This window comes from Neopsephotus bourkii, unplaced genomic scaffold (genome assembly GCF_033783945.1).
Source record: "Neopsephotus bourkii isolate Nb327-2 ecotype Australia unplaced genomic scaffold, CSIRO-AGI_Nbou_v1 NB_107, whole genome shotgun sequence".
Taxonomy (NCBI): Eukaryota; Metazoa; Chordata; class Aves; order Psittaciformes; family Psittacidae; genus Neopsephotus; species Neopsephotus bourkii.
Window position 1 is genome coordinate 15813043 of NW_026900624.1, and position 26726 is coordinate 15839768.

A 26726-nucleotide genomic window follows, 5' to 3' on the forward strand; every position below is an offset into this window, starting at 1 on the left:
TACACCCTCACACCAACACAGTAACAAGGTAGTTTGTTCCAAAAGAAGCCTCATGGACTTCACTTCAAAAGAAGATGCTAAAGTTCCGTAACAGAGCTCCTGCAAGGGAACAGGACCAAGTCCAGCCCAGGAAGTCATATGGCATCTTTTCATTCCACCAATGGGGATAAGCTCTGAATATGTCTTTCAAAGTATTCTGTTCTATTTAGAGCTTATATGCCTTGTTAATTATTCTCATTTTACTTCACCCATGAATAATCTGCTTTTAGTAAAGTCCTCTCAAAAAATTGACAATGAATTTTTTTCTGCTAATACTCTGTCAAACTGGCAGCTTTATTTAGGCCAGCTACATTGAATTGGACTTTACCAAGACCCTATTTCCTGGATTATTTTTCACCTACTGGGACTAATGAAAGGTAAGAACATTTTTCTTGCTGGGTCTGATTTTTTTTTTTTGTAGAGCTTTTCACTTGCCTTTTCTTTCTTTCCAACAAATGATAAATAATCACTCCCTTGCTGACTGCCAAGGTCCCACGTGTGAAAAATTCAGGCAGCTTGTTTAATATCAACTTGCCTGAGCAGTGGTTATGCAGCAGTGTCTTCTTCACAGGGTTTGGATCATTTAAAATGTGCATTTGCAGTATATTTGTATCACGTCTGGCATTCACTCAGCAATGTTTTGAAAACCTATTCATTTCCCTTGTTTCATTCAAAAGAAACTGGAACAGAGAACAGACTGCTTGATGGTCACAAATTTATTCCCTGCATACTGTAAAGCAACAGCTTAACCTGTTGGACAAGGCATTTCACTAGCAAGACAGAGTTGTGTACAGTGATCGTGAACACCCCACATACTCAGGGAAAGAACTTCTGCCACCAAATCTCTCCGAACCCTCCCCAGTTCAGTTTTATAAAAGGAATCAGCAAAGGATATTCAACCCAGTGGATATTAATTTAGTTGAAGGGCCTGACCTGCTCTAACCAGGATGGGTAACATAAGCCTAGGTACCTCAGAGAGCAGCTTGAAAATGGGATAAATTGTTGTTATGGGGTGCAGAAAGTAGAGCAGGACTATCAGAAGAAAAGAAAGTAGCTTCACTCTCCCATACCTTCACCACTGGTGTGTACAAAAGCTTACAGGATCCTTTCCCTTCATCTAGTATATCCATACAGTCCACACCCACAGAAAGTACTGCAGGGGTAAGTCAGAAACTGTTTAGAAAAGTCAAGGCTGCCCTGCACCTCAGCCTAGGCCCCTGCTCATTTTCCTTCTCTACCTGAAGGATTAATGTGATTACCAATGATAGTTTCATTCACTTGAGCATTCCTCCTGCCTCTGAAAGAAAGGCAAAATAGAACCTTAAGAGACTCTGAGTGCTATCAGATTTCAAAAGAACAGGTAGAGATACCTGAATACTTAAGCCTGACTTGTCTGAGGTGCGTTTCCACAGAACAAACCTAACTGCAGGAAGTTAACAACGCTTAACTAAAGAAGTGGAAGGACAGGGAGGATCCAAAAAGGTCTCAATGAACAGTCCAGGATTTTTGCTCCCTCCCCTTCATGAATGTTAAAAAAAGAGGAAAAAAAAAATTCTATCCTCTTTAGAGAGTTCCCTTTCATACCAACATTTCCAAGGATCAATTTCCAATAAATTAAGACAAAACCAAAACCATTTGTCCTGAGGGCAAGGGAGCATGCATACCCTCTCTGTCCATGTCATGTCAGAAAAGCAGCTCCAGCATGGCCCTCTGGGGCATTCTGTGCCCTCAAAGGAGTACAGGTGTGACATAGTTGGCAGGAAAGAGACCCAGTTCCCCACGCAGACGTCCTTTCCACCATGATGGGTTGGAGCTGTCCAGGACCTCTAAGATGTCTCCAGTGCGGAAGCCCAGCTCATCATGCTCCATAGCATCAAAGTCATACAAGGCACGGACCCATAGCGTTCTCTGGAGATAGAAACAGACAGGAAAAAATGAGCCAGAACTCTTAAAGATCATCCTCCTGTCACCCCTTTTATGCCCCAGTACATACGCTCACTAAGAGAGGACAAACTACACTGAAATTAAGACCATCTGGCAATTAAATCATGAAGTGGCCAAGATGCCAGGAAGAAGGAATCAGTTTACTGGCACACCCAAGGGATGGTGCTTGGCTCCTCAGCAGCCTCACTAAATTCATGGGTATTTGCACCGTAAGGTGAAAAGTCAGACTGAGAACAGGTCCTTAGAAAATAGTGTTCGCATGGCTCCTTTGCCCTGTAAGATTAGCTGTAGTAGCCATGTTTGAATCCAGGTATGGGAGTACAGAGAGCTGCTCCTGCCTGATTCCTGCTGGGCTGTACACTATCAGTGAATGGCTCTACATGGTGAGTTGGTGCTGGTACAGATATAGAAATGTGTCCTCAGCAAGCAGAGGAGTATGAGGGATACATCAACAGAACCAGCACACAGGTGAGTCTAGTGAACATTGTAAAGAATGGTACTTGCTCTTTCAGGCACTTCTGGGGCATACGGGCGGGTCTTAAACCTGCCCAAGGGTCTTGGGCTCTGCCCAAGGTCAGGCCCCTGAGATCAACAGAATTTAGGAACTGTTTGGGTGTATCCTGGGCTGCATCAAAAGGAGCGTGACCAGCAGGTTGAAGGAGGTGATCCTGCCCCTTTATTCTGCTCTTGTGAGACCTCACTTGGAGTATTGTGTACAGTTCTGGTGTCCTCAACATAAAAAGGACATGGATCTGTTGGAACAAGTCCAGAGGAGGGCTACGAGAATGATCAGGGGACTGGAGCACCTCCCATATGAAGATCGGCTGAGAAAGTTGGGACTGTTCAGCCTGGAGAAGAGAAGGCTGCGTGGAGACCTCATAGCAGCCTTCCAGTATCTGAAGGGGGCCTATAGGGATGGTGGCGGTGGACTCTTCATTAGGGACTATAGTGGTAGGACAAGGGGTAATGGGTTAAAACTTAAACAGGGGAAGTTTAGATTGGATATAAGGAGGAAATTCTTTCCTGTTTAGGGTGGTGAGGCACTGGAATAGGTTGTCCAGGGAGGTTGTGAATGCTCCATCCCTGGCAGTGTTCAAGGCTAGGTTGGACGAGGCCTTGGGTAATATGGTTTAGGGCAAGGTGTCCCTGCCCATGGCAGGGGGGTTGGAACTTGATGATCTTAAGGTCCTTTCCAACCCTAACTATTCTATGATTCTATGATTATCAGTTTATTACAGGTTTGCACTTTAATGAGCACTGTGGTCAGGTTCTTTTCTTGTAAGAACTTCATTGTAAGAGACTTTGCAGTCAGTCTCCAATTTTGACTGGAAATCAGGTTTTAAAGGACATAGCGGCTTCTTTTCTGGGAAACTGCTGGCACCCGCACCATTGGGCATGGACAGTTTGGGAGATATATTTTTTGGGCACAAGATGACGAGATCTGCTAGAAGACAGATTAACTTTTGCTATATCTTCCATTCAGGGCTCTGCTTGGACATGGCTCCTAGTTATTTGGCTGGACATAAAGACCTTCCTATAATTGGATTTATAGCTTCTAGATCACTGATGGAGTATGGCAGGCAAAGGCATGTTGTTATTCATTTCCACAGCCTCTGAGGGATTAAAGCCATTATATTTTTAGATGGATTATAATAAAGATTTGGGGGTTTTGCCAAAAGAAAACGTGTTCCTGTTTCTCAGTTTGTTCCAAATTTCCTGATCCAATCTGTCCTTTTTCACTCACACTTGAGAAAGGTCTGCTGTCCTTTCTTTCTCTCCTTGGATCTAGATTCTCTGGTTGTTCTGAGCTGTACATTTCTTCAAGGAAGAGGAGCATGCCTTAGGTCACACTCTTAGGAGCTGATGGCAGTGAAATCATGGGCTGTGGCAGAGAAAGACACCATGCTTTACGAATTTGCATAGCAGGTGCTTACTTAATGACAGCTGCCAGGTGTGGATCCAGGTAGGGGAGCAGTCTGAGATGTCTGCAGACGTATCTGGATAAACTACACACTCTGCTAAGAGGCTCGACAGATAAGGGTGCCAGGTAGGTGAGTCCCACTTTGATGGCATAGTAGGTCCAAAAGATTGTGCCAGCTGGTGATTAGTGAGTGATGACAGATCTTCTCAGGACTGAAGCAAAAGTAGTGGAAGAGACAGTGTAGCTGCAAGTGTATTGCAAGACAGAAGGAGCGCTGTAGCATGGCACAGTATCATGAAGCAACTCTCTATTGGACTTAAAATAAGACTGGCCTTGAGAGCAGTTCTAGAACTATGCTCACAGAACACCATAATCCTACCCTCAGAGTGCCCCAGAAGCAGATTCAAGTGGATGGAATAGTCTTGAGACTCAGAAACATGTTCTAAGATACATCCCAACAAGCTTAATACACTATTCCTGATGCAACCTTTGTGCAGGTGACATTGTCCAAAAGAGTTGGCCATTGCTAAGGGGCCCACTGAATTGGGTAAATGGGGCCTTCCAGGTGCATCACCTACCGGTGTCTGCTGGTAGGTGTCCGTGTGTCTCCATTGCATAGCTGCCGCATTTCCTTGGCTGTGGTCCCTTAGCCCATGCAGCCCATCTCTTCTGTCCAGACTCCCGCCATATCTATCCTAGAAAGAAAACAGCAAGATAAAAGTAATACATGTGCTGAGATTATAAATGAGGAGCTTCCAGAGTCACTGGTGGCCAGGGAGTCAGGGTCCAACCCTCAAGTAAATCATCTCAGATATCTGCTTCCTTGTGCTGCAGTCCAGCAAGCGATGCTTCTCACTGAAGAGGTCACCTTAGGCTGTTCTATTTTGTATTTTCCTTCTTATAAATTGAAAGTTGAGTGTCCTCAGCTGTGTTCTGCTGCTGCTGGGAAAAGTGGTCAGAGAGGGGCTTTTTTGGCCTCTGGCACTTTTGGGGAAAACCTAAGGCTGTTGTAACTCGCAGGTGAAAAACCGTGCTTGCAAAGGGGATTTTTGCCAATCTGGAGTAATTATGCCCCAGTCCTGCCCACTCCTTCCTCTTCCTCTTCCCATATATTGATGGAATGGCAGCAATGATGATGCAGTTAACTCTCTATCTGAGGACTCATTACTTTACTTTTCTTGGACTGCTCCATGCTGTAAAGTGCAGGGAGCAAGCCTGAGAATCCAGTAGCCCAATTAACCAAAAAAGAAAGAAACAAAATCAGGTTGAAAAAAAAAAAAAAGGAAGCCTTATGATCACACATCTTAAGTCATATCAACACAGATCAGCCCATAAAGATGGAGAGAGGAAGCAGACAACATCTAGGGAGTAAGTTTTCTTTTGTGTGCACAACTGAGAGGTGCTGATTGTCTTCATGCCTCCATGCCCTTAGTGAATGCACCAAGCTTTTTTATATGATAATGGTGTGAGAGAATCTGTTATCATGATAGCTCAGGTTGCAGCAGTGCTTCAGTGACACAGGGCCTCATGAGCTGTGTCAACAGAGGGGAGGAACAACAACAGCTTGCACTTGCTGTTTCTTGTAAACATCTTTTGTCCTCTTCATCTTGTTGCTTCCTTTCTTGCACCTACTCTTCCAAAACCTCCCTTGGTATCACTTGTGCCTTTGTCAGCCTAAAAGGTTGCTGAGGCTGCCTGAGACTGGAGCACAATTTGCACCTCATCTGTCCCTGCCAGAAACTGAGTGAACTCCATCTGGCTTTACAGCTGCAAGACTTACTACACAGACACTTCACTCCTATAGTGTTTCTGCTCTGTATCAAATGTAACTCATGCATAGAATGTGCTCCAAACAGCGCAGGCCCTCAGCTTTGTCAGAAGCTGTATTACTCCACCAGCAGTCCCCTGACAGGCAGCACGGCTTGTCTGATGAGAGAACAGCCATTTCACAATTGTCCCTGGCCTTGCTATGTAGGAGCTCTCACGCTTTACAGGAGATGGTTTGGGATTTCTTCCGTAGGACAAGACCTCTCCTTGGATGATGCTAACTGTCTCTGGCCAGAGACATGAGCCAACCCTACGAAAACTATTTCCCCTAAAATTAATCAGGAAGAACTTTGAAGAGAGCACCAGCTACTGCAGTTATCCTTTCCATTCCTATGCAAGGATAAGGAATAAATAAACTTCATACATCAAGGATGCAACATGATGAAAGTATGCAGAAAGGGCATAGAATAGAGAGGAGGAATGTTTTGAAGGAAACCAAACTCCTAGGGTTACCATAGTTATTTTTCATCCCTGTGGTGCATTTTGTGGAGCTGTATGTCAGTAGCATAAGTCAGAATACAACAAGCAGGTTTCATTTACTTGATAAACTAGAGACAAGTTCCTGAAAATATATATGTGTGTGCTTGCAAGATTTGGAAGTGTTTTTCTGCACTCTCGCTGGATGATACTTTATGTCCTTTCCTAAGCAAAGCAAAAACATGACACCAGTCCTTGTTTTCCACTTTTTTGGGGAGGGAGCCCAAAACCTCCTTGGGAGTATTCCCAGTGAAAGGGCCACTGTATACTGACTTCTATTTTTTACTGGTTTGTCAATCAGTCACAAATGACAGGACTAAATGAAAGCCCACTTATTTGTTACACACCAAAGGAGCTCCCCAGCCAACACCATCTTTGCTGCTATTCCTGTATGAAGACCTAACTGACTCTGCTTCCTAAAGCAGATTCAGTTGGAAGATTTCTGACAAAGTGACTATTCACTTGCTACCAAGCAATTAAGGGCAATGTCTCGTGTGCCAGGGCTTGACGTTCCAGTTCCTCATTCTTGGTAGTACCTGTTGCTGCTGCAGTGTGGGGATAGGATGCTCTACGTATCTCTTGGATGTAGAAGAATGATCTTCTCCAGCTGCTCCACCCAGGTGGAATCCTTCCCGGCTCATTCGTTCCAGGCTACTACCATGCCTCTCCTGATGGAATAAAGATCATAGAAGTGAGGTCAGGTTTTGCTTCCAACCACATCCTTGACTGAATCATAGTACACTGATCATGAACACTACCCTCCACCTTGGAGGCTCTTTCAAAGGAAATATCCTGCCCCTCTGAACAGAAGGACAATTCAGGAATCCTGTATTTTATCTTTGTCATAGCCATTCTCTATCTGAAGACAAGGTAGTAATGGGAGGTCCTAGACTGAAAATGTGGCAACTGTTGTAAGGACTGTCAGAGGACCCAAGCTCTTTTTGAAAATATTGCCCTTAGACTTAATTTGTCTCTGCACTGAAATCTGTATATTGCTATCATTTTGTCATATGGCTGTAGCATCTCGAAATTTGAATTGTGAACAGAAACCCCACTGTGACAAGTGCTAAACATACCCTGCTGAGCCCATCACCATAACAAATGTACAGAGTGTTTGCCAAAGCAAACTTGACTCCTCTTCTTTCATTTGCCTGTCTGTATCTCAGAGCAAATGCTGTTCTCTTTCTCTTCCTGCTCACAGTCAGCCCAAACAGGTTGTTTTACTGATATACATGCATACACTCTTCCTTTCTCCTTCCCCAGACAATCCTTCGCTGTGATTGTCTCTCTCGTAGGTTCCATAGCCTCTATTTTATACCTTACTAATGCATTTTTAAAGCTCTGCATAAGTGGACTAGAAGGAAACACCACCACAAGCCCCTTCTTCAGACTGAAAAATATATTATCACTCTTTCAGAGTCAGCAAGAATGACCCACATGCAGCCCATAAAAGTTTAATGCTATAGTCAGCAAGTCATGTACTTTCTGCCTTGCCTCTACCTGCACATCCTGGTAATTTAATACCAGAATCCGTTTCCCAGTAAAGCAGGACTTTGCTTACTGCAGTGACCAGACATGCTTACTCCCAGTACAGTGTGTGCAACACACAGCAGTCTCTACTATGTCATTTGCTTGTTCCCCTGGCACAAAACCAGGCATTCATCGGACTGGGATTTCCCTGCTTTTTCAAACAAATACTACATTGCTCCTGAACAAGCACAGCTTGTTCCCGTATCTGCTATCTTCTTCTCAACAGTATTTTCAGTTCCTACCAGCCACTGCTCCAGGTTCAGCCCTCGGTTCTTCCACAGTCTTTACTGTGTTCACTCAGTAACAGAAAATGGATGGTTCTTCTGAGTAGACAAACTTTCAACTGTAAAATCAGCTGTATTCTGGGTGCATTAAGGGACACTAAGAAACCAGACTCAAATTTTTCTCAGACACAACCTACCAGTCAGCCGTGTAGTTGCCCCTATGAAATTTAGTCATTTCAATAAGGTAAGTCCTGTTTCCCATGGATGTATATGGTATCTTAGAATTTCAGCTCTGGGGGCCTTAGCACAGCTTTAGCAAAGCATCTCTGTGCAGATTTGCAGCACTGCCTGTTGCTATCCAAAACAGAATCGGAAAATTCTGCTCAATTATATAACTGTACCTACTACTGAATCAACTAAAAAACTATGTTTTAGAGCTGTAGGGATGTGATTGAGTTTCCAAGGACAGACTCTCTCCCCTGACACTGAGACACTGTCATGGGCTGAGTTCCTTCCAAAGAAAGGTTTCTTACTGAGAAACTACTAAGGATAGTTTGTGTTTACCTTCTCTTCTCGGCTGTTGTCCCTCAGGAAGATCTGCTTCTGCCTGGAGATGGAAGTTGTCCTGTAGTAGTCCACCAGCTTGTTTAGTGAGTGGAATTTCTCTGTCCACAAGTAATAGTTACCCTTTGAATCCCTCATCACTTTGAAGTGTTGCACATCATCTTCATGCCTGGATCCAATTGAAAAAGTAAGAGATCATCAACCAGATTGCACTTACATTGTTTTTGAAGAAGTCTTTTCTAGAATGGTACCAAAACTTCTTGCTTGACCAAATCTAGACTTCTGGAAAGTAAAGTAATGGTAATCCTTTTGTGTATTGGACCTAGCTGTGGCTCTGTATTTCAAAAGACTCATGAAGTTACAAACACTGAGTGCGGCAGGGCTGCCCAGTCACAAAACACTATCAGAACAAAGTATAAGGTTTTAAAGCCTCTCCTTTGAAGGCCAGAGGAGCTTTCAGGGCCACAAATAGCTAATAGCTTTATTTCATACTCTGTATGGGAGACAAAAGTGCAGTTGTAGTCTACCCCCTAGTCTCTGCAGGTTCCTGTTAACATCCTATTAAGTCTGCACTGACTTCACACCACAGGCATCACCATTACATGCAGACACAGTCACATGAATCCATACACTGAGTTTTATAATTGTATAATATCTAGTGTAATATCATTACTACTGGTCATTCTTCCTACCCCCCAAAACAAACAAACAAACAAACAAACAACACAACCAACAAAAAAACCCCACAAACAACCCCCAAAACCCAAGGAATTATTACCTGCACATCCTGGTAATTTAATACCAGGAACTCAAAACATGCATCTCAGATGGCTACATCTGCACAAATAAACTGAATGGGGACGACCAGTCAGGGACTGAATGCTATCCTGGAGTGCCACAGTCACACAAACTGTTAAAGTGCTAGCATGGTTTTGGTCTAAACCAAAAGCCTTCACATAGATAGTGCTGGGCCATGGCTGTGGTGACAAAGTGGACCAGGGACTGTTCGCAGTGAGTTGCTTGAATACAGCTGTTCTGTTCTGTGGGGTGGAGAGGGTTTAGCTATACACATCAGAGATCTGCAACACTGCTTGGTATCAGGGCCAGAAAAAGACCCTGACTGTACTTTGCTTATTGATGGTTACTGATGTAGAAGTAACCAGAATGTTTTCCTGCATTTGTCACAGATACTTTTTGAGCTCCCTGAATCAGAAAGTGCACACTGCTTGGAAAAAAAACATTGCTAATCACTAATTTAAAACTGCTTATCAACTGTTAGGTGGAAAATTAGGAAACTGGCTATTATTTAAGAGCTTGGCTTTGAAGCAAATAGTCTGAGAAGGGTGAGGTTACAACAAGCAATGCAGCTGGGCTGCAAGCAACTAAAAGCCATTCCTGTCCAGTGGCCGTTTAGTGACCTGTAGGAAATAAGTTAACGATTTAATAGTAATCTCTTAATGGTACTAGTGGAATTCTTGGGTTCAGTAACCAGAGCTGTCAGGGAATTAAAACAAATGGAAGGCACATGTTTTGCACTGTGGGATACATCCTATGTACCACTCTGCTTTGCTGCAGCACTTTCAGAGAAGCTAGTCATCAGTGGATGCGTCTTTGGAATGGGGTATTCACTGTGTCACTTGAAAAGAGGAAGAAACATTTGGGAATCAGATGCCTAATTTGTTCTCATTCACAATATAGCAGCACTGCCAGTGACTGGCAGCGTGCAGACTCCCTGAGAGGCTACGCCACATTAGGAGTCCTGTCAAGAGGAGACTAGGGACACCATTAAATTGGAAAAGAAGTAGGAAAATGCTGTGAGCAGCAGATACCTGACAGAGATGGAGAAGTCACCGTGAGAATTCTGACTGGCTCGGACGATGAAGGAGCCAACTCCTTTGCTCATGAGGATGTTCTCTGCTTCGTGGCGGGATATCCTCTCATCAAACCAGCTGCCAAGTGGGAAAAATCATGGAGACATGAATAAGAGACGTGACTTAAGGTGAGGAACAAAAGAAGCTGAGGATAAGGAGAACGTGAATAAGCAGGGTGGAGAAAAGACAAAACAAAAGGATCAGAGGAGTCCACATGACTACTCCCAGTGGCCCTGTACATGCTAAGGTACAGGGTTTTGATGGGTGCAGACTATTTTCTTTGAGCAGTAAAAACACATAGATGCAAAGAGAACAATGTAAGCTTTGGCCTGCTAAAAGGCAACCCTCAGCTGAAACTGTAATTAGAGGCACAGTACTGCAAGGTGTTAGTCAAAGCCATCTTAAATTACAAATGTGTACGTATACATACACACATAATTCTCAGACATATATCAAATTGCTTTAGGTAAACTGATTAAAATTACTGGACTGTGATGGATATATTGCAAGGGACACAAATAAATTTTTACCAGAAGCAAGCCATGAAAATTTTAGTACTAATAAATTGATTTCTGCAAGAGTTATAATATCACAAAATCCCAGAAACACAGAATACATAAGCATACTTATGTAAATTTAGACAAACAATAGTATAAGGCACTAGAGTAATACTAAGAAAGTCACCATAAATAGTAAAATAATACAGCATCAATAGGAGTTTTTCAGTAGGAAAAAAAATAAATTATGTACACTTATATATGTCTGTTCCGCAGCTAATAAAATTTACAATCTGCAGTCTTCTGCTCTTATGTAATGCTTCATTGCCTGTATTGCATTCAAATTAAGGACTGATAGTTTCATAATCTTGTGTCATTTCCACTTTTGAGTTTCATTATACTTCTCTTTACTACCACCACAGTTTACTTATGTATCATAGAAACACAGAATGATTCGGGTTGGAATTAAGATCATTCAGTTCCAACCCCCCTGTCATGGGCAGAGACACCTCACTTTAGACCATGTCACCCAAGACTCTGTCCATCCTGCCTTGAACACTGCTAGGAATGGAGCATTTGGCACTTCTTTGGGCAATCTGTTCCAGTGCCTCCCCACCCTAACAGTAAAGAACTGTTTCCTTATATCAAACCTGAACTTCCCCTGTTTCAGTTTAAACCCATCACCCCTTGTCATATCACTACAGTCCCTGACGAAGAGTCCCTCCCCAGCATCCATCATTAGCAAAGGAAAATCAGACTTTAATCAGAATGGATGATTGGTCTCAATAATAACTTGACAAGAGAAAGATGAGAAAAAATGGCCCATGAAAAACAGAAGACAGCTCTCTTCCCTATATCTGGTTCTGTCTAGCATCTGGCCTGAACTGCTTCAAAGGGCAGACTTGCTATTCTTACAGAAGTGTCAAAGTGGAAGTATTTCTTCACAGCTCTTCCACATAAAAAGCATCATAAGAAAAATGTGTGTGAAAAAAGAAGCTGCTATTGCTCCTGCATGATGCTACAGCCCTGTGAAAGAAAGAACAAGAACAACTGACTTGGGTGATCTCATCTGCCTGAGGGTCTAAAGTACAAGCCCATATTTGCACAGCAGACTAATAATATCCTTCAGTTCAGCCAAGCAGTCTGGTTTATGCCCAAAAAGGACAGCAAGTGCCACCTCCAAAGGGGACACTTACTTGGACCCTCAAAATCCCTGTAACTCCCAGTTCAGCTGCTCAGGGCACCTGTGTGTTACCACTCTCAGTACTGCGCTTGGTGCATGCTCTGCCTTTTTGCTCCTGAAATGCTGCAGCACTTTTTCAAGGGAGGACAATAAGAGTGGGTTCAGGGAGCATTTCTGCCAACTGAAAGGAAAAGGTTGTAAAAATGACATGCATTATCATATTTCTGGCACAGGGCTGGACAGCACATTTTACATGCATTTAAACACCTATCAGTCCTTTCTGGAAGTACAGTACTATCTACTCAGTGGGAAGAAAGAAGTGAAGGTATGCCTGTCCCCTGGCAGCACTATGTCTGGGTGTGCAGTCACGACACGTAGTGAAGGGTGCTCGTGTGTCTGTGTGTGTGTCTGCATGTGCGTGGGAGCAGGGCGGCATGTCTGGTCTATCATCTCTGTCAATCCATGAGGTAACACCAGCTGTCACATTTCATGTAGCATTGTACTGACCTCTAGTGTATCAGGAGAAACACACACACTTTCCGTGGGGTGGGAATGCGGATGGCAGGATGCGGAAAATGGAGTTAATGTCCTCAGGAGCCGGGGGGGAAGGGAGGGAATTACATTTTATAATTAATTTCAGAGAGGTCTCTTGCTCTTCCTTTTGTGTTCAGCCTCTGTCTCTGTTGCCGAGACTTCACACAGTGACTGTTCTCCTCTTTGAGGAGATCTAAATGCAGGTCCTGCCACATCCTAGTGACATCCCTCTGAGCAACAGCAGCAAAGGGGCCACTTGGGAATGATGGAGAGCACCAAGAGCCATTCAGCTCTGAAAGAACAGAAGATGTTTCAGGGTAGAAATAAGGTGTGCTGGCAGAACTGGATATAGCATTATGGCAATCCTTGCCAGCCTTAAATTGTGTTATGTCATAACCAGGGGTTCCTTTGTCATGTCTTCCTCTGTGCATGCATGCACACATGCTCTTGACTGCATGCTGTGGAAATGTGAAGTGGTGGTGCACTGGTCTGTGACACTTACAGAGGAACGTGAAAATCAATGAAGTTCTTAGGAACATAGCCCTCTTGACTTCTGAGCTCAGCCTTGTACCAGTCTTCCTGGGAGCTCAAAACCTGCAATGGAGAAATGGATGGAATAAACATCTCTGAAAAACGTAAAAGTAATCAAGATTCTGGAAGAAACCTAAAATTTCTTCCAAGAATAGAAGAGAACTCTACATATCCTCTACCTCCCACCCACTGTGCAGAGAGGTTAGTAGCTGATGACCACTTCAGAGTGAACAAAGCAATAGAGAAAGCCAAGTAGAATTAGACAGATTGTTAAGTTTATCCCTTCATCTGAAGGCCCGTCCAGGTGGCTGGGGATACCATCTGCATGTCTCTGATGTCTGTGAAATGGAGAAATTCATCTCTGAAGGATTTAATAGGGGTTTAAGGAGTTCTGTATGCTGGTTTTAATTGTTGGTACTGGAGCATCTCAGTTTCACAAGGGAGGAAAAAAATTTGTGAAAACTCCTCTGACACATATGGGTATAGAGTGATATACAGCTGTATCTCTGCGTGTGTGTGTTATGACTGCACAGACGTTACTGTGTGCTCTCACATGCCATTTTGCAAGAGATTATTCAGTGGGTTAAGTCTTCAGCTGCCCTCAGCTTTGCCAAGGTAGATAAAAGAAGGAGGCAAAAGATATTTTATAGCCACTATTACACTTAAGAGATTGTAGGATTGCAGGAAGCCAGTCCTCAGTGCACACTGGAGCAGCTTCAAGTGTGCTTATATTAATGTTGACTCTAATGGTCCTTAGGGACTGCACTGCTGACCAGGGACTGCCCAAGTTCACTGTTTACTGACTGATGGCCCCGATATACCCCTAAGCTAGAGGAGAGAGGACAGGAATACAACCACATTGTGATTTTACATTGTGATTCGCAAATGTGTTGGGTTTTGGCGTTTTGTCTGACATTCCAACTCCTGGGACATAATTCTGCTTTATGAAATAGAACATGTTTCTGTTCTCTCTGGTTTTGGAGAGGAGCCTGAAAGCATGAGCTATGACAGTTTTAAAAGGAGAAAGCAAGTGGAAAAGACTTAATTTAAAATCTATTGTTAACAATACTTGTTTTGTAAGCCAATCTCAAATCTTTGGGAGCCCAACCACATTCTAACTGCTTAGTGTTGGAAACAGGATGTTACTGTCTCTGGGAATGATTCTCCATTGCCTTGCTTGCCACATAGGTCTTTTTTATGCATTTGGATACTGAAAGGTTGGGGAATAGAAAGCTGTGGAGTTTCCTGCCTGTATAGTCATTGCCTTCCCCATCCCTGGGTGCCAGATTAAGGCTCTTTTTTGCTGCTGTGGCCAACCAAAGATGATAGCTGCACCCTGATCATGCTCAGGCTCTGCTATGTTGGCAGCAAGGTTTCCAGAAAGACCCACCTGCTGCTCTCGGTGCAGGGCTGGTAGGTTTCTCTCAGTGTGTCATCCTCTCAGAGAAGGATGTGGGGGGGCTGAGATGATGGATTTCCTCCTGTCACTGCTGGTTGAGGGCCTCATGTTTCCTGTTTTCTAATCTCTACATCAATACTGTTTATCTTATCTTCTTTATGAATCAGAAAAGACAGCTGGCAGGTTGTGCAGGCAGCAGGAGGGGGCTCGTGGCAGGGTATGAATGTATGTTTGTATATGCTAGAAGAGAGATGTTAGGCTAATTTACTGCTACTATGGTTTGGGTGGCAATGGTGTTATTTTGTTTACCTAAAGGATGTTAAAGCAAGAGACAGTCTGACTTTTCTGCTAGTGAAGTCTCTGTGACAACTAATAAGAATACCAATTTGTCCTGTTACTTGGCACTTTTCATCAGCAGCTTCCAACATACTTTGAAAGGAAGCTCTAGCTTATAATTTTACAGGAAGGGAAACTGAGGAACAGAAGGAAAAGTGATATGGCCAACACTATCACCCCAGCCAGGGACTTGATGAAAGTCTCCTGAGGAAGAAGATACCAGGTAAAGATCACAGGACAGTACAGACGTGGAGACTACTTTTGACCTAAGGAGCAATTAGGAATGAGAGTGTTCAGCCAGAATGAAAAGTCAGAGACTTCTCCAGAACCTTCTCATAACCCTTTGGAAAAAAGCTGCTACTTTTTTTTCTTAATGAGTTTTGGGTGCCATCAGCTTTGTCTAAGCTTCAAGTATTAGAAGGCCAGTAAAATAAAAAATGGTGGTGATGGAAAAGACAAGGCTGAGCCCCAGTATCTGGTTATTAGCTGGAATAGCTGGGATGATACAGGGAGGGTCCCCGTATGCTCCCTGGCTAAACAAGGGTTTAGATCCTATTGCTGTACATAATCCCTTCAGACAGTGGAGGTGTTAAGGCCTTAGAAAGGAGTTACAGAATAGAATCATAAAATGGTTAGAGTTAGTGGTTATATTCAATAGTATTCAATGGTTATACTCAGGCATTTTCAATCAAAACAGGACAGCTATACTGGGACCAAGAAGTGGATAAATAATGAGGGTGGAGGTGTGTGTGGCTTAATCTGTGGGACTTTGTTAGGGTTAACAAGAACTGTTCTACCATAACACATGTAAATCAATTTTAAAGAGACTCTCACATGCTCTGTATTGTATATGATCAATTCTACTTCAGCATTCCCCCACTGCTGAATTCCTGCAAGGGTGTATATAACATTATTAGCCCAGAACCTCTTAAAACTCTTCCATTAATTGTGTAACAGACTCTTTCATGGACTTCCATTTGCTATTGTCTAAAACCCCTCTGGCAACTAATAGTAATTACTTACAGGGAAAAGTTAGATATAAGTTCTATAGTGCATGATAATTATCTTTTAAACAGTTTAAGACCTGAAAGTAAGGAAGACAGCAATCTCTCTGGACCACACTCATCCTGCCTGCCTTTAGACATAGTCATCCTAAACACAGTCACCCCAGGCTACCTATACAGTCAATGGAAACAGACAGGACCCTCAAAATCTGTCTACTGAAGAACTGCATCTCTGCCCCAGCAAAGGTACTTAGCCTTCCCTGTTGAGTACTGGAGGACTGCAAGGCAGCTAGATCCATAGTTTATGGACTTAAAATCAAATGACGTGGACACAGACTCAAATGACCTGGGAACTGTTGGTTGACCTATAGCAAGCCCCATGGGAGACAAGTATCCTGCATTTTTATCCCAGTTTATTGATGTCCTAATCTGCTTTGTCAAGGGAAATGAAGCATTGAAAGGTCTGTCAGTATGCTCAGCTATACCTGGGGCTCCACTTACCTTCAGCATATCTCCAGCCTGGAAGCTCAACTCATCCTCTCCAGAAGCACTGAAATCAAACTTGGCGATGGCTTCCATACTATGTCTTGGTGGCAGAGCAAAGCTGGAAGAAGTATATGCTCGTCAGCATCAGCTGGGACTGCTGAGTCTAGCCTCTAGAGAGCTCATAGGCAATGCTGTGATTTGTACATGGATGAGCATGCACCAGTCTTTGGTAGACATTAGTTACTAGACATAGAAAGATATTAGCAACTAAAAGAGATGGCGCAACTAAGAGGCTATAATTAGTTGAAGTCGGTAGTTAAACAACTTATTGTGCATGCTTATTCTAACAGATCTCTTTCTCTGTAGCAATCTCATGGAAGTTTGGGCACATCACCCAAATACGCTGGTAGCAGGGAAAAACTTTCGCATAGACCAACCACTACTCTTATCACAGTTCCGAGTAATGCAGGTGACTGTCATGCAATTCTTTCTGTAGTGACTTACTATTTATCTCAAGAGTAAGACAAATTGGGGACAGAATGAAAAAAAAAAGAAACAACAACTTTTTTTCTTCAGCAGGGGCTGCAATACTCGGGTTGAAAGAGTCTTTCATCTGTGATGGCTCAGCATGGACGACCACAAATTTCAGCTTGGAAAAACTATTTGCAGAAAGGCCGAATTCCCTTATTTTGGAGCAGGCAGAGAGTGAAACTCTAGCACTGACAAATTTAAGGCATGCACTTACCCTGCCTCAGTGTTGGAACCCAGGAACCTGAAATGTACCAAACAGCTTGCAAACCGAAGCCCGCTTTTCATCAGCAGAGCAGGTGTGGCAGGGGAAGCAGCAACATAAGCTTTGCTTCTTCACCACTTCCTGCTTATGTAACTCAGATGTACCCCAGCAGGACCACTTCTATAATCAAGAGCTACTGATTTCCTATGGCTGGATCATGCATCCTGCAGCCCAGTGGTGAAGCCGCCAGTGGCAAGACAAGAAATAGCTAAGTAGTGCATCACTAAGCAAGTGCACTGCTGGTAGATGCTCTTGCAGCCTGGCTTATGAAGACTGTTAGACGGCTCTACTGTAAGAGTAAGTTTTTTGGTTACTAAACTAGGTTCATCTGGGAAAAATTATCCTGAAGTCAAAGATTCCATTACCTAACACCCCTCACAAAGACACCCAGACTTTACAGCTTGAGACGTGCCAACTTGCCTCATCCAAAGTATTCTTAATCAGAAAGCCCTAGAAAGAAACTGTACGAACAGCTCTAGTTAGGGAGCTATTTCTTGTCTCCTGTTAGAACTGAGACAAGATCCCTGAAATATAAAGTGCTTATACTGAGCAAGCTCCAAACTTTTGCCACTTTAAAATCAACAGGTGACTGTAACACTCCTCTGTGATACCTGCTATAAACTTCCTCCTTTGACATACAGCCCAAGGATTTAATTACATGTGTACCAGAGATCCATGGCCAAGCTCTGATACAGTGCAACTTGACTCAAACCGCTGGGAATGAACGGGGAGAAAGTCTTCGGGGCAAAAATTATAGACAGAGGTAGGGCTGTTGAGATGGCACCAGCAGTAGTCTAGGGATTCAAGTGGAAAACACCAACATGGAAACAGACATGAAAAACAAAACCATAGGAGGTTTAGTAGGGGCTGTCAGTCTAGCTGAGGACCAATCACAAGTCATTTGGATCACTGAGCTGTCAGTGCATCAGTCCTGACCCAGCCGGTGGTAGATGGCAATCACGGAGGCTGACTCTTCCCTATAGACTGATGCCTGCCTCACCAGCAAAGACTTTTTGGGTACCTTTACAGAAGTGAGAAGCATACTAAAATGCCTAATATTTCATTAAATCCTAGCCAGCATCTGAGTGTGCTAACTGTATAAAGCAGTTATTTATTGGCTAAGTTGTCTGTTTTCTGCTTGCAGAGTCCCTTTACATTTGACTAAAAATGCCCAGATAAAGTGATCCATAAGAGGGGCCATATCACTGGAGATTAGTTCTAAGCTTTGTTACATCTCATTTTTAACTGTAAAAAGATCTCCACATGCTTCCTATTGGATTGTTGGCACCCTCTTTTTTGCTGCTTAGAGGTGAATTTGTATTCATGTGCCAGATGTGAGCTATGCGGCACCAAGGCAAATATTTCAGCAGTCCATAGACAGACCTGCTCGTCCAGCATGAACCTGTCCTACAGCAACTGGTGGTGTTTCAGTGCTGGGGCCTCCCATGTATGTTGGAGTACATAGCTTAGTATTGATCTGCTATACAGCTGCTACTCCAGTACACAGCCTTAGGTTTTTGTCAATATTCATCAATACTGAATTGTAACACCTTATGTTTTACCAATGTACTTTATTCTCAGTGTTCAGCTTTCCAGCTATTCTAAACATTTTCACCCCCTTTCCTCTCTGTTGACCAACTGATGCTCTTTAATTCTTACTTTGGATACCTTTTCAGACTGCAAATATAGCATAGTTTTGTCCTCTGATTGCCCCAGTCTTATTCCAGGCATTGCTGTAACTCTGCAGGTGCAACTCAGGCCTGATCTGAGAACTGTCCTCTATTCTTGCACTGACATTTTTGAAGCTTCAGCCTATAACCTCCCACAGCCAGTGTGAGCCCCTTGCATGATAATGGAGCACAGGGGTATTAAATCGAAAAGGAATTAACCATTGAGAGAACACTGTTAAACAATTATACTCTTTCATGGAAGAGAACTAAGAAAAAGATTAAAGGAGAATTACTTTCATGAGGGATGTTTTTCAGTGTTTTATCTTGTACCTGTGGGCTGCTGCAGAGAGATCAGAGGCAACAGTGCAGATGAATCCTGGAACTCCTAAGTGCAGAGCATTAATCCCAGTTTGAGAAGAAAAAAACCCATCACACTTAAAAACAATAAACTGTTTAAATACAAATCCTGTCTTTGATTTTTGCCCCTTATTCACAGAAGCGACAGTGTGAGTTCTCTCTGTAGGGTGCAAGAGGGGGGAAAGCCTTTCATTTTTCAATATCCCAAACATTAATGATGCTACTGGAGATGTGTTTTGATGTCTCCCTCAAAAGGAGAGGGGTTTGTGAAACAGTTAAAATCTCCTTTCTTACTTCCTTTTCAATTTCAGCAATCCCAACACTGGGGAGAGACCAGGAGACAGATACCTCTTCAAACAATCTAACACATGGATTAAATGTGCTTTTCATTGCTAGCGGCTGGATTTAGAAGTGACTCAAATACCGTACACAGCATTGGCTGTGTTGATAAATCAGCAATGCAGTAATGATGCGGCCTTAAGCTCTTCCTCCACCAACTACTAAAGCAACACTAGCCAATAATCCTGTCTTTGAACTCCAGCCTACCACTTTTCATCACCTGAACTTCAAACCAGTTCTGTTTTTCTGATCCTGTTTCTTCCTCTCTCTGTAACTCAAGAATCCTCACACTGCATGGGTCAGTGCTGGGGCCTCATGAAAACTCCCCTGCCAGGGACCATTCTTTCTCTCTCTGCATGTGTGTGACTTCGAGCATCACCTCATGACAGAGACAGACAGGAATATTTCATTCTTGTCATAACTTACCTTCCTCAAGCACCTTTTATCCCAAAGGACAGCACTACAGTTTGCAGACAGAGACAGATTCCACTTTTAACTGCCTGTTTCAACTCCTTTTAGCTTTTGAGTAAGCAATGACAATTTTAGACTGTGCATCATGCTCTGCATGAAAATCACCTTTGTACAGAGTTTACCATGAAGTCTCTGCAATGTTCAACGGAGGATTTTTCAGCTGAGTGTGAATTGACCAGTACCCTCCATTTTGTGCTGGCTTTCTGCATGGAGGGGAGTTTTCTTTGCGGTTCCCCATTGTAATGAGGCAGATCCAATAGGCATAAGGCTGCTGCAGTTCTGTGGGACTGATGCAGAAGAAGATTCATAAAAGGAGAAATGAAAAGCAGAATGGCTTTGAAAGCACTAAGTAGGTATATAAGTTTGGCAGAATGCCATTCCCTGAGCAAGAACATCAGAATCTCTCTTCAGATTAAAAGAGACGAGGCCTAAATCATGTCAGCAAGCAGTACAGTCTGACAGCAGCATCTCAAAGAGTTTAACACCATTACCCTACACCAGTTTGGGTCAAAATTCAGCAATAACAGTGCCAGGGAAGGTCACCACCTATGAAGAGTTTACCACTCAGAGAATGCTCAGGCTCAGCCCTGCTCGATCTCATAAATTATCATCACAGAAAGAGGGCATAGTTGCAACAACATGCCTACTTAAAGGAGCCATGTGAACAAAAGTTTTTATGCCTGCAGCACACACATCTCTAGCGTGCAGCTCTATCCAGTGAGGTTTTCCATCAAGATACACAGCACAAGCTACTGTGTCTTTGTTCGGCTCTGCAAGAACAACCTGTTGGACTGATGGGTAACCAGGGACTGAATTCAACCCTGAACATCTGTAGAGAAACTCCAGATGACATTCAGCAGAAACAATGGAGAAAGGACTCGCTATCTAGAAAAGCTGTGACAGATAAAAGCTTTGTTTTCAGCAGCTAAGCCACATACAAGTGGCATGGGAATATTTCGTTCCAAAAACACAAACCTCTTATTACGGAATTAACGGTGCAGCTCCACTGACTGTCAGTGATAAGATGGTAAAATTTATAAGGGACAACAAGTCACTAAACCACTCAGCACTGTCGCTTTTAAGTTTTGTCCATCCTGCCACCCAGAGCATTGCATAGCACTCGGGCTAACCCTCTGCGTGCAGCCAAAATTAAATGCTTAGGTATTGGATTCACAGAACAAACAAACTTTCAGGACTTTCTAACCAACAGCAGTTGGTAAGAAATGCTCCAGACTAGGATGGTGCTTAATCTCCCTGAAGAACCTGGGTCTTCTTCCAAGCATGACAGAGCTGTGCAGCACCATGGGAAGCCTGTGCAACAGCAGTCCCAAAAAGAGTAGCATGATACTGCACAGTATTGTGAGAATGTAAAATCACAAATCTTTTCTGTGCTGGAAGGGTTGGTGTGGAGGACTAGGGTGGGGGGAAGCACATCCTTCTGTTTGCCCACCTCCTCCCTCAGTTTCCAGCTGGTCAGATTTGGCTAAGGCACAGTGGTTTGTCCTGCAAAAGCACTGCCCTGTTGTTTCAGGTAACAAACAAGATGGCACTAGGTTCTCACGCTCTTCCTCGACCATGCAGAACTTTATCTGTCCTTTCAACCCCCCTTTTGCTTCTTAATACCTTCCCCACACAGCTCCCCCCCCACTCAAGTCTCAGAGCCACGCTCACTCCATACCTTGTAGCTGCTCTCCTTTCCTCTGGCACTTCGGTAGAAAGCAGGAGGTGTGTTAACATCCAAGGGAAGGAAGAGAAGAAGAGCTCAACCTTTATCAGGCTCCTCCCTGCAGTGACATAGTGCCACACCAGTAATGCGTCCATGTGTGTGGACACGGACAGTCATGAGTGGGCATGGGGACAGAGGGAGAGGCACAGAATAGTGTATCTCACTGGACAGAGTGGAGTACGGACAATTATCAGTCTCTAATGTTGGAAATATTTGGTACACTGCATATTTAAAATGGTGTCAGTTCAAAAGCACCTGCCCTTGCTGCTGCTTCAGCCCAGGCTGGTTTAACAGCTGAATAACGGAGGGTACTGTCCCACAAAAAGTGCAAGTTCTACCCAAATAAGAAAACCAGAAAAGAGCACAGATCTGTTAAATGAGTTAAATGAGAAACCATAATAAGTCCGTTGAAAAGCATATCTTGAGGAACAAGTGGCTGAAGACATAAAAACATGTAATAAAATTATTTTCAAAGACAACAGAAGCAGGAAGACTGCCAGAGTGTCTGTAAGGCTGACAGATGATTGAGATGTAAAAAGAGTGCTCAAAGAAGATAAGGATGAAGCATGAAAGCTAAATTAATTCTCTGCATCTATGTATCTTCTGTGAGGAAGTAAGGAGGTCCCCACACTTGGGTATTCCTGGCAGAGAACAGCCAGGAGAACTCTCTCAAGCTGAAGAACTGGAAGACAAGGTTTAAGGACAAACCAGTAAACAAACACAAGTAAATCCAAGGGTTCAATATTTTAGAAATCTTGACTGAAATCTAAACTGAACATGAAATAGTAAAGGTTGAGCAATTAAACTGTGGCATACAATGAAAGACCTAACCCTGTCTAGGCACTAGCAGAAAAAGCAGCAAATGCAGTGCCAGTGTTTGAAAAGCATTTTGAGGGGATGCAGGGGGCAGAACATCTAACTTCTGCATGTCTGAAACTGCTAGAAACAACTATAGATAAAAGAATTGCTTGCCATAAGACAGGAATAGCATAGCAATTGCCCCTCGGATAGCTTTTGTAGAAGGAAGCCATAATGCACAAGTCTGGTTGAGTCATTTGAAGGAGCTGAGCATGTGGATATAGGTGATCACTTGATATAAAACATGCATTTCTAAATCATTTATGATGAAATATCTCACAGAAGACTCTTAAAAAACCTCCTAAGCTAAAACCTCTAAGAATAAGAAGGAAGGTCCTATAGAGGATTAACAACTGATTAAAAGTTAGGAAACAACTTGAATGAGCTGTTAAACATATTTCATAATGATCTGGGAAAAATGAAATGACAAAACTTACTGATGAGAAAAAAAAACATGGTAATAAAAATTAAAACTGCTCACAGACTTGCAGGTGGTTTTCAAAATATTGTTGAAATGCAAGATGAATCTCAGTGCTGATGACTGCTAAGTAACGGACATGGGAATAAACAACCTTAACTATATGAACACAGCAATGAAATTAAAATTAGCAATTCCCACTCAGGAAAGATACCTCTGAGTTGCTGTGGATAGTTCCATCAAAGCATCAGCTTAGTGGAAGAGAAAAAGGCAGGTTTGGAAATGTCAGGAAAGTGGTGGAGAACAAAACAGAAAGCAACATCATGTCACTGTACAAATCCCTGTTTGACTATTTGTATCTTGAAGTCAACAGCTAGTTCTTATCCCTCCATCTCAAAAATAGGGACAGTAACATTAGAAATAGCAGAAAGAAAGTAGTTAAGGATGGCCAAAGAATGGGAAATTCCTGAACAAGGAACAAATTAAACAGACTAAGATGCTTCACCCTAGGAAAAAAAAAAAAAAGTGTTGAGAGGGTGTAAATGGAAAATCCATGAGAATAGAAAATAATGAAAATCATGGAAAATGCGAACAGGAAATTTTTATCCATTGCTTCTCATAACATAAGCACTAAAAGCTCATTCTCAAGAGCGTCAGGATTAGGGAGGCCCCAGTGGAAAAAGTTTCACTGTGTACTTGCCTTGTTCTAAACCTCCTTTCCCAAACTGGTGTTGCTGGGCACAGCATCGACTGTGTGCAACTGTAACCTGACACGATTTATCCTTTCCTAGGAACCACAGTACTTCACAAAAATCACCACAATGTGCTAGTCTAAGACAACTGGTCCAGCAGCAGACAGCGGCAGCGTTCCCGTGCCCATTAGCCTTTGCTGAGGCAATAATCTCCCTAGAACACCTGTTAGTTGAAACAGCCTGTAAATTATGAAGCCCTCAAACCAGTGATGGGTAGAAACAATGAGAATTTCCTCTAAAAAGAGGATAATTCCCAATATATTTTGCTGAAAAAAATATACAGGTGCAGAGAGCAGGGAGGTATAAGAAGAGGTATAAGCAACTAGCCCTTGTCATGTTGTGGGAAGTTTTACATGTGGCTATCACTGTACACTTCAAGAATATAAACTTCTGTACAGGCAGGAGGGACACCAATCCTCACAAGCTTTTTGTTTTTAAGCTATGTTCATTCTCATGCTTTGTGAACGGCCTGACACATTACATTACATATTAGAATGACCTATTTTCTCTTTTTCTACCATGATGTGATCTAATGGGCCTCCCAGCTAGAGCGCTGCTGTAAGCTGTCACTAATGCTTGCTGCCTGACAATGTCACAAAACACTGTCTGACTCCTGCTATGTATCCAGAAGTATTCCATGGTAATATTAAATCTATTTAATGCTGAGCTATAAAAGGCATGGCTTTCTATACCTTAAAATAACACACACAATAACGGCAAGCTCCAACAATGAGAATGGATAGGAAATAGGATAGGAAATAACTCTTTTCTTTCTTCTACATACTCCTCCTGTCACAGGTATGGTAGCATGTTAACTTCCTCATGATGTGGAATACATGTGTCACAGCTTGTTGAAAAATATTAAGAAACATCCAGGTATCTCAGCTATAATTAATGGAAACAAACCTTATGGGAAAGGCATTAGACTCCATGCTTCCATGTTTTAGCCAATCTCTATTAACTGGATAAAGCCCAACCCAGGTAGACAGGTTATTCCACATCTACCGGCTGGGTAAGTCTTATGTCACCATCTACTACTGGCACAATCTGGATGGGACAGTTGAACCATGGCTGTGATAGAGTCTGGGAAACCCTGGAATAAAAAAGTTTGATGCAGATAAACTGACACCTGCTTTGACACTTAGGTGACTGACCCCCAGTAGTTGTCTCTGCAAACATCTCTGCAAACTGCCTAATACCATGTCTAAAAAAATTTTTAGCAATTTCTTGCTGGGTTGGAATTTTGAAGAGAAAATAACCTTTTTCCAAGGCACTTTATTCCCTTCAGTTTCTATCTGGGAAGCATGGGAGCAGCCAGAAAGAAAACAAAAGGGAAAAGCAGAAATGGCAAGAAAAGGAAAAGGAAAAGAAAAAAAAAGGAAAAGGAAAAAGGGTTGTTTCCAATCGAATATACAAATCAAATATTTATCCTGCTCTGAATTGTTTGGGTTGAAAATATATGAATGATTAAGTGGCTATGTTTCACGTGTCCTCAATTTAACCTACTTCCCAGTGTTTTTAATTAGTTTGCCTCCAGAAAGTATCATTGCCAACAAAGGAAACAGAAGTCAAAGTGTAGAAAAAAAGGAAATTTCAGTTGTTATGTTTTGTTGTAAGTAATAACTCAGCATCTGTGGATTCAGAAGCATCAGGGCTATAAATCCACATACAGCTGAATATTATAAACGGAAGCTGTCTGGTCTTTCCTGATCTCCCATCTATTCATGTTCCCACATTCAGACAAGCTCCATATACAGCAATTCATCCTTTCTTGCCACTTTGCTTTCTCCAAACAGCTGCTCAGACTGTCCACAGTGACAGGTCATTAGTGGGCAGTTACTTCTTTCAGGACTGAGTGCACAGGAGTGGCAGTGCTATAAAAGCTTCTCTGCAGAGCTTCAGGAACTGTTCTGGGCAGAGCTCTGTCCCGGTTTACTGTGCTTCCTGTTAGCAAAGAAAGCTGTTATCTTGAAAGCTCTACACCTTGTTGCTCACCTGCTGCAGTCCTGTTTGGTTATGTCCTAGGATTTTCAAAAAGCTCTGTCAACAGCATTAGCTGCAAAGCTGTTGCTATTCTAGTGCTGGTCTTGTCACCCTCATAAACCACATTCAGTTTAGCTAGTATGACTACAGCCTACTGTGCTTGCACGTGTGGTATAGCTTATTCAGCCAAAGGTGTGAAGTCATTTCTCTTACAGGAATAAGCTTTAACTGTAAGAGTAGTGTTCTAATTCTACAGTTGTATATGCACTAGGAGAGCGTACAATTGCCTGGTACCATCAATGCAGCACCATTCACTACAAGGAGATGTGGCTTTAATCCTGAGCAACAGTGCTGGTTTGCTATTTATTTGATTCACGTAACCTTTCACAGCATTCTGTAATTCATCTCTGAAGATACCCCCTACCATTTCAGCTGATGAGCATCTCTGTACTTCTGAGATATTTTTCTTTGAGAATATGTTGCTATGATCCTGTAGTTTCCTATTCTAAAAAAGTACTGGAAAACTCAATGATATTTAATATTTCCTTCAAAGCCCTACAAACCTGCCAGCTTTCCCTTTTATGTTCCCCACCCCATAACTCCTGATTATTGAATTACTAGTGTCTCACTAGCAGCTTTTTGTATCTAATCAGTTAGGTTCTCTACCTCCTGCTTTGTAGGGTGATTACACTGAGCCGTGCTTGTGACATCCCAGATTATCATCTTGACAGCTATTACAAGATCACAAGAACTGAACCGTCAGAGAGCTGACTAGATTTGCAGAGGACGAAGGAGGAGATTACAATGGAGAAAGAGAAGTTTTAACTTCTTTTCCTTTACTGCTAAACAATTCTCCTGAATTTCCATAGATTCCCTTTAACTGCTTCATTACTGCCCAAAAGTCCAGACAGAAGCTGGGGACACATAGCCAAAGCATGCCTGTGTTGTGCAGTGCTTTGTGTCACAAGGTTTTTAACTTAGACCCATAACCT

At 42.7% G+C, this 26726-nt stretch overlaps 1 protein-coding gene across 4 annotated transcripts in view; it reads right to left on the reverse strand.

Annotated features, from left to right (window-relative positions):
* Window positions 1–737: 737 nt before the first annotated feature.
* The window catches only part of GRAP2 (GRB2 related adaptor protein 2), a 110174-nt gene continuing 84185 nt past the window's right edge, over window positions 738–26726 (reverse strand). For 3 of the 4 annotated variants that reach the window (XM_061364523.1, XM_061364532.1, XM_061364513.1), the window contains 7 exons: window positions 16383–16485; window positions 13114–13205; window positions 10356–10475; window positions 8527–8695; window positions 6745–6876; window positions 4483–4599; window positions 738–1947 (listed from right to left, as the gene is read on the reverse strand). In XM_061364523.1, coding sequence (XP_061220507.1) covers window positions 1768–1947; window positions 4483–4599; window positions 6745–6876; window positions 8527–8695; window positions 10356–10475; window positions 13114–13205; window positions 16383–16460 — 888 coding nt within the window. In that variant the 5' untranslated portion in view covers window positions 16461–16485 and the 3' untranslated portion in view covers window positions 738–1767. Of the gene's footprint in view, window positions 1948–4482; window positions 4600–6744; window positions 6877–8526; window positions 8696–10355; window positions 10476–13113; window positions 13206–16382; window positions 16486–21675; window positions 21777–26726 lie in introns of those variants that run through there. The other variant, XM_061364501.1, reaches the window with a different exon arrangement.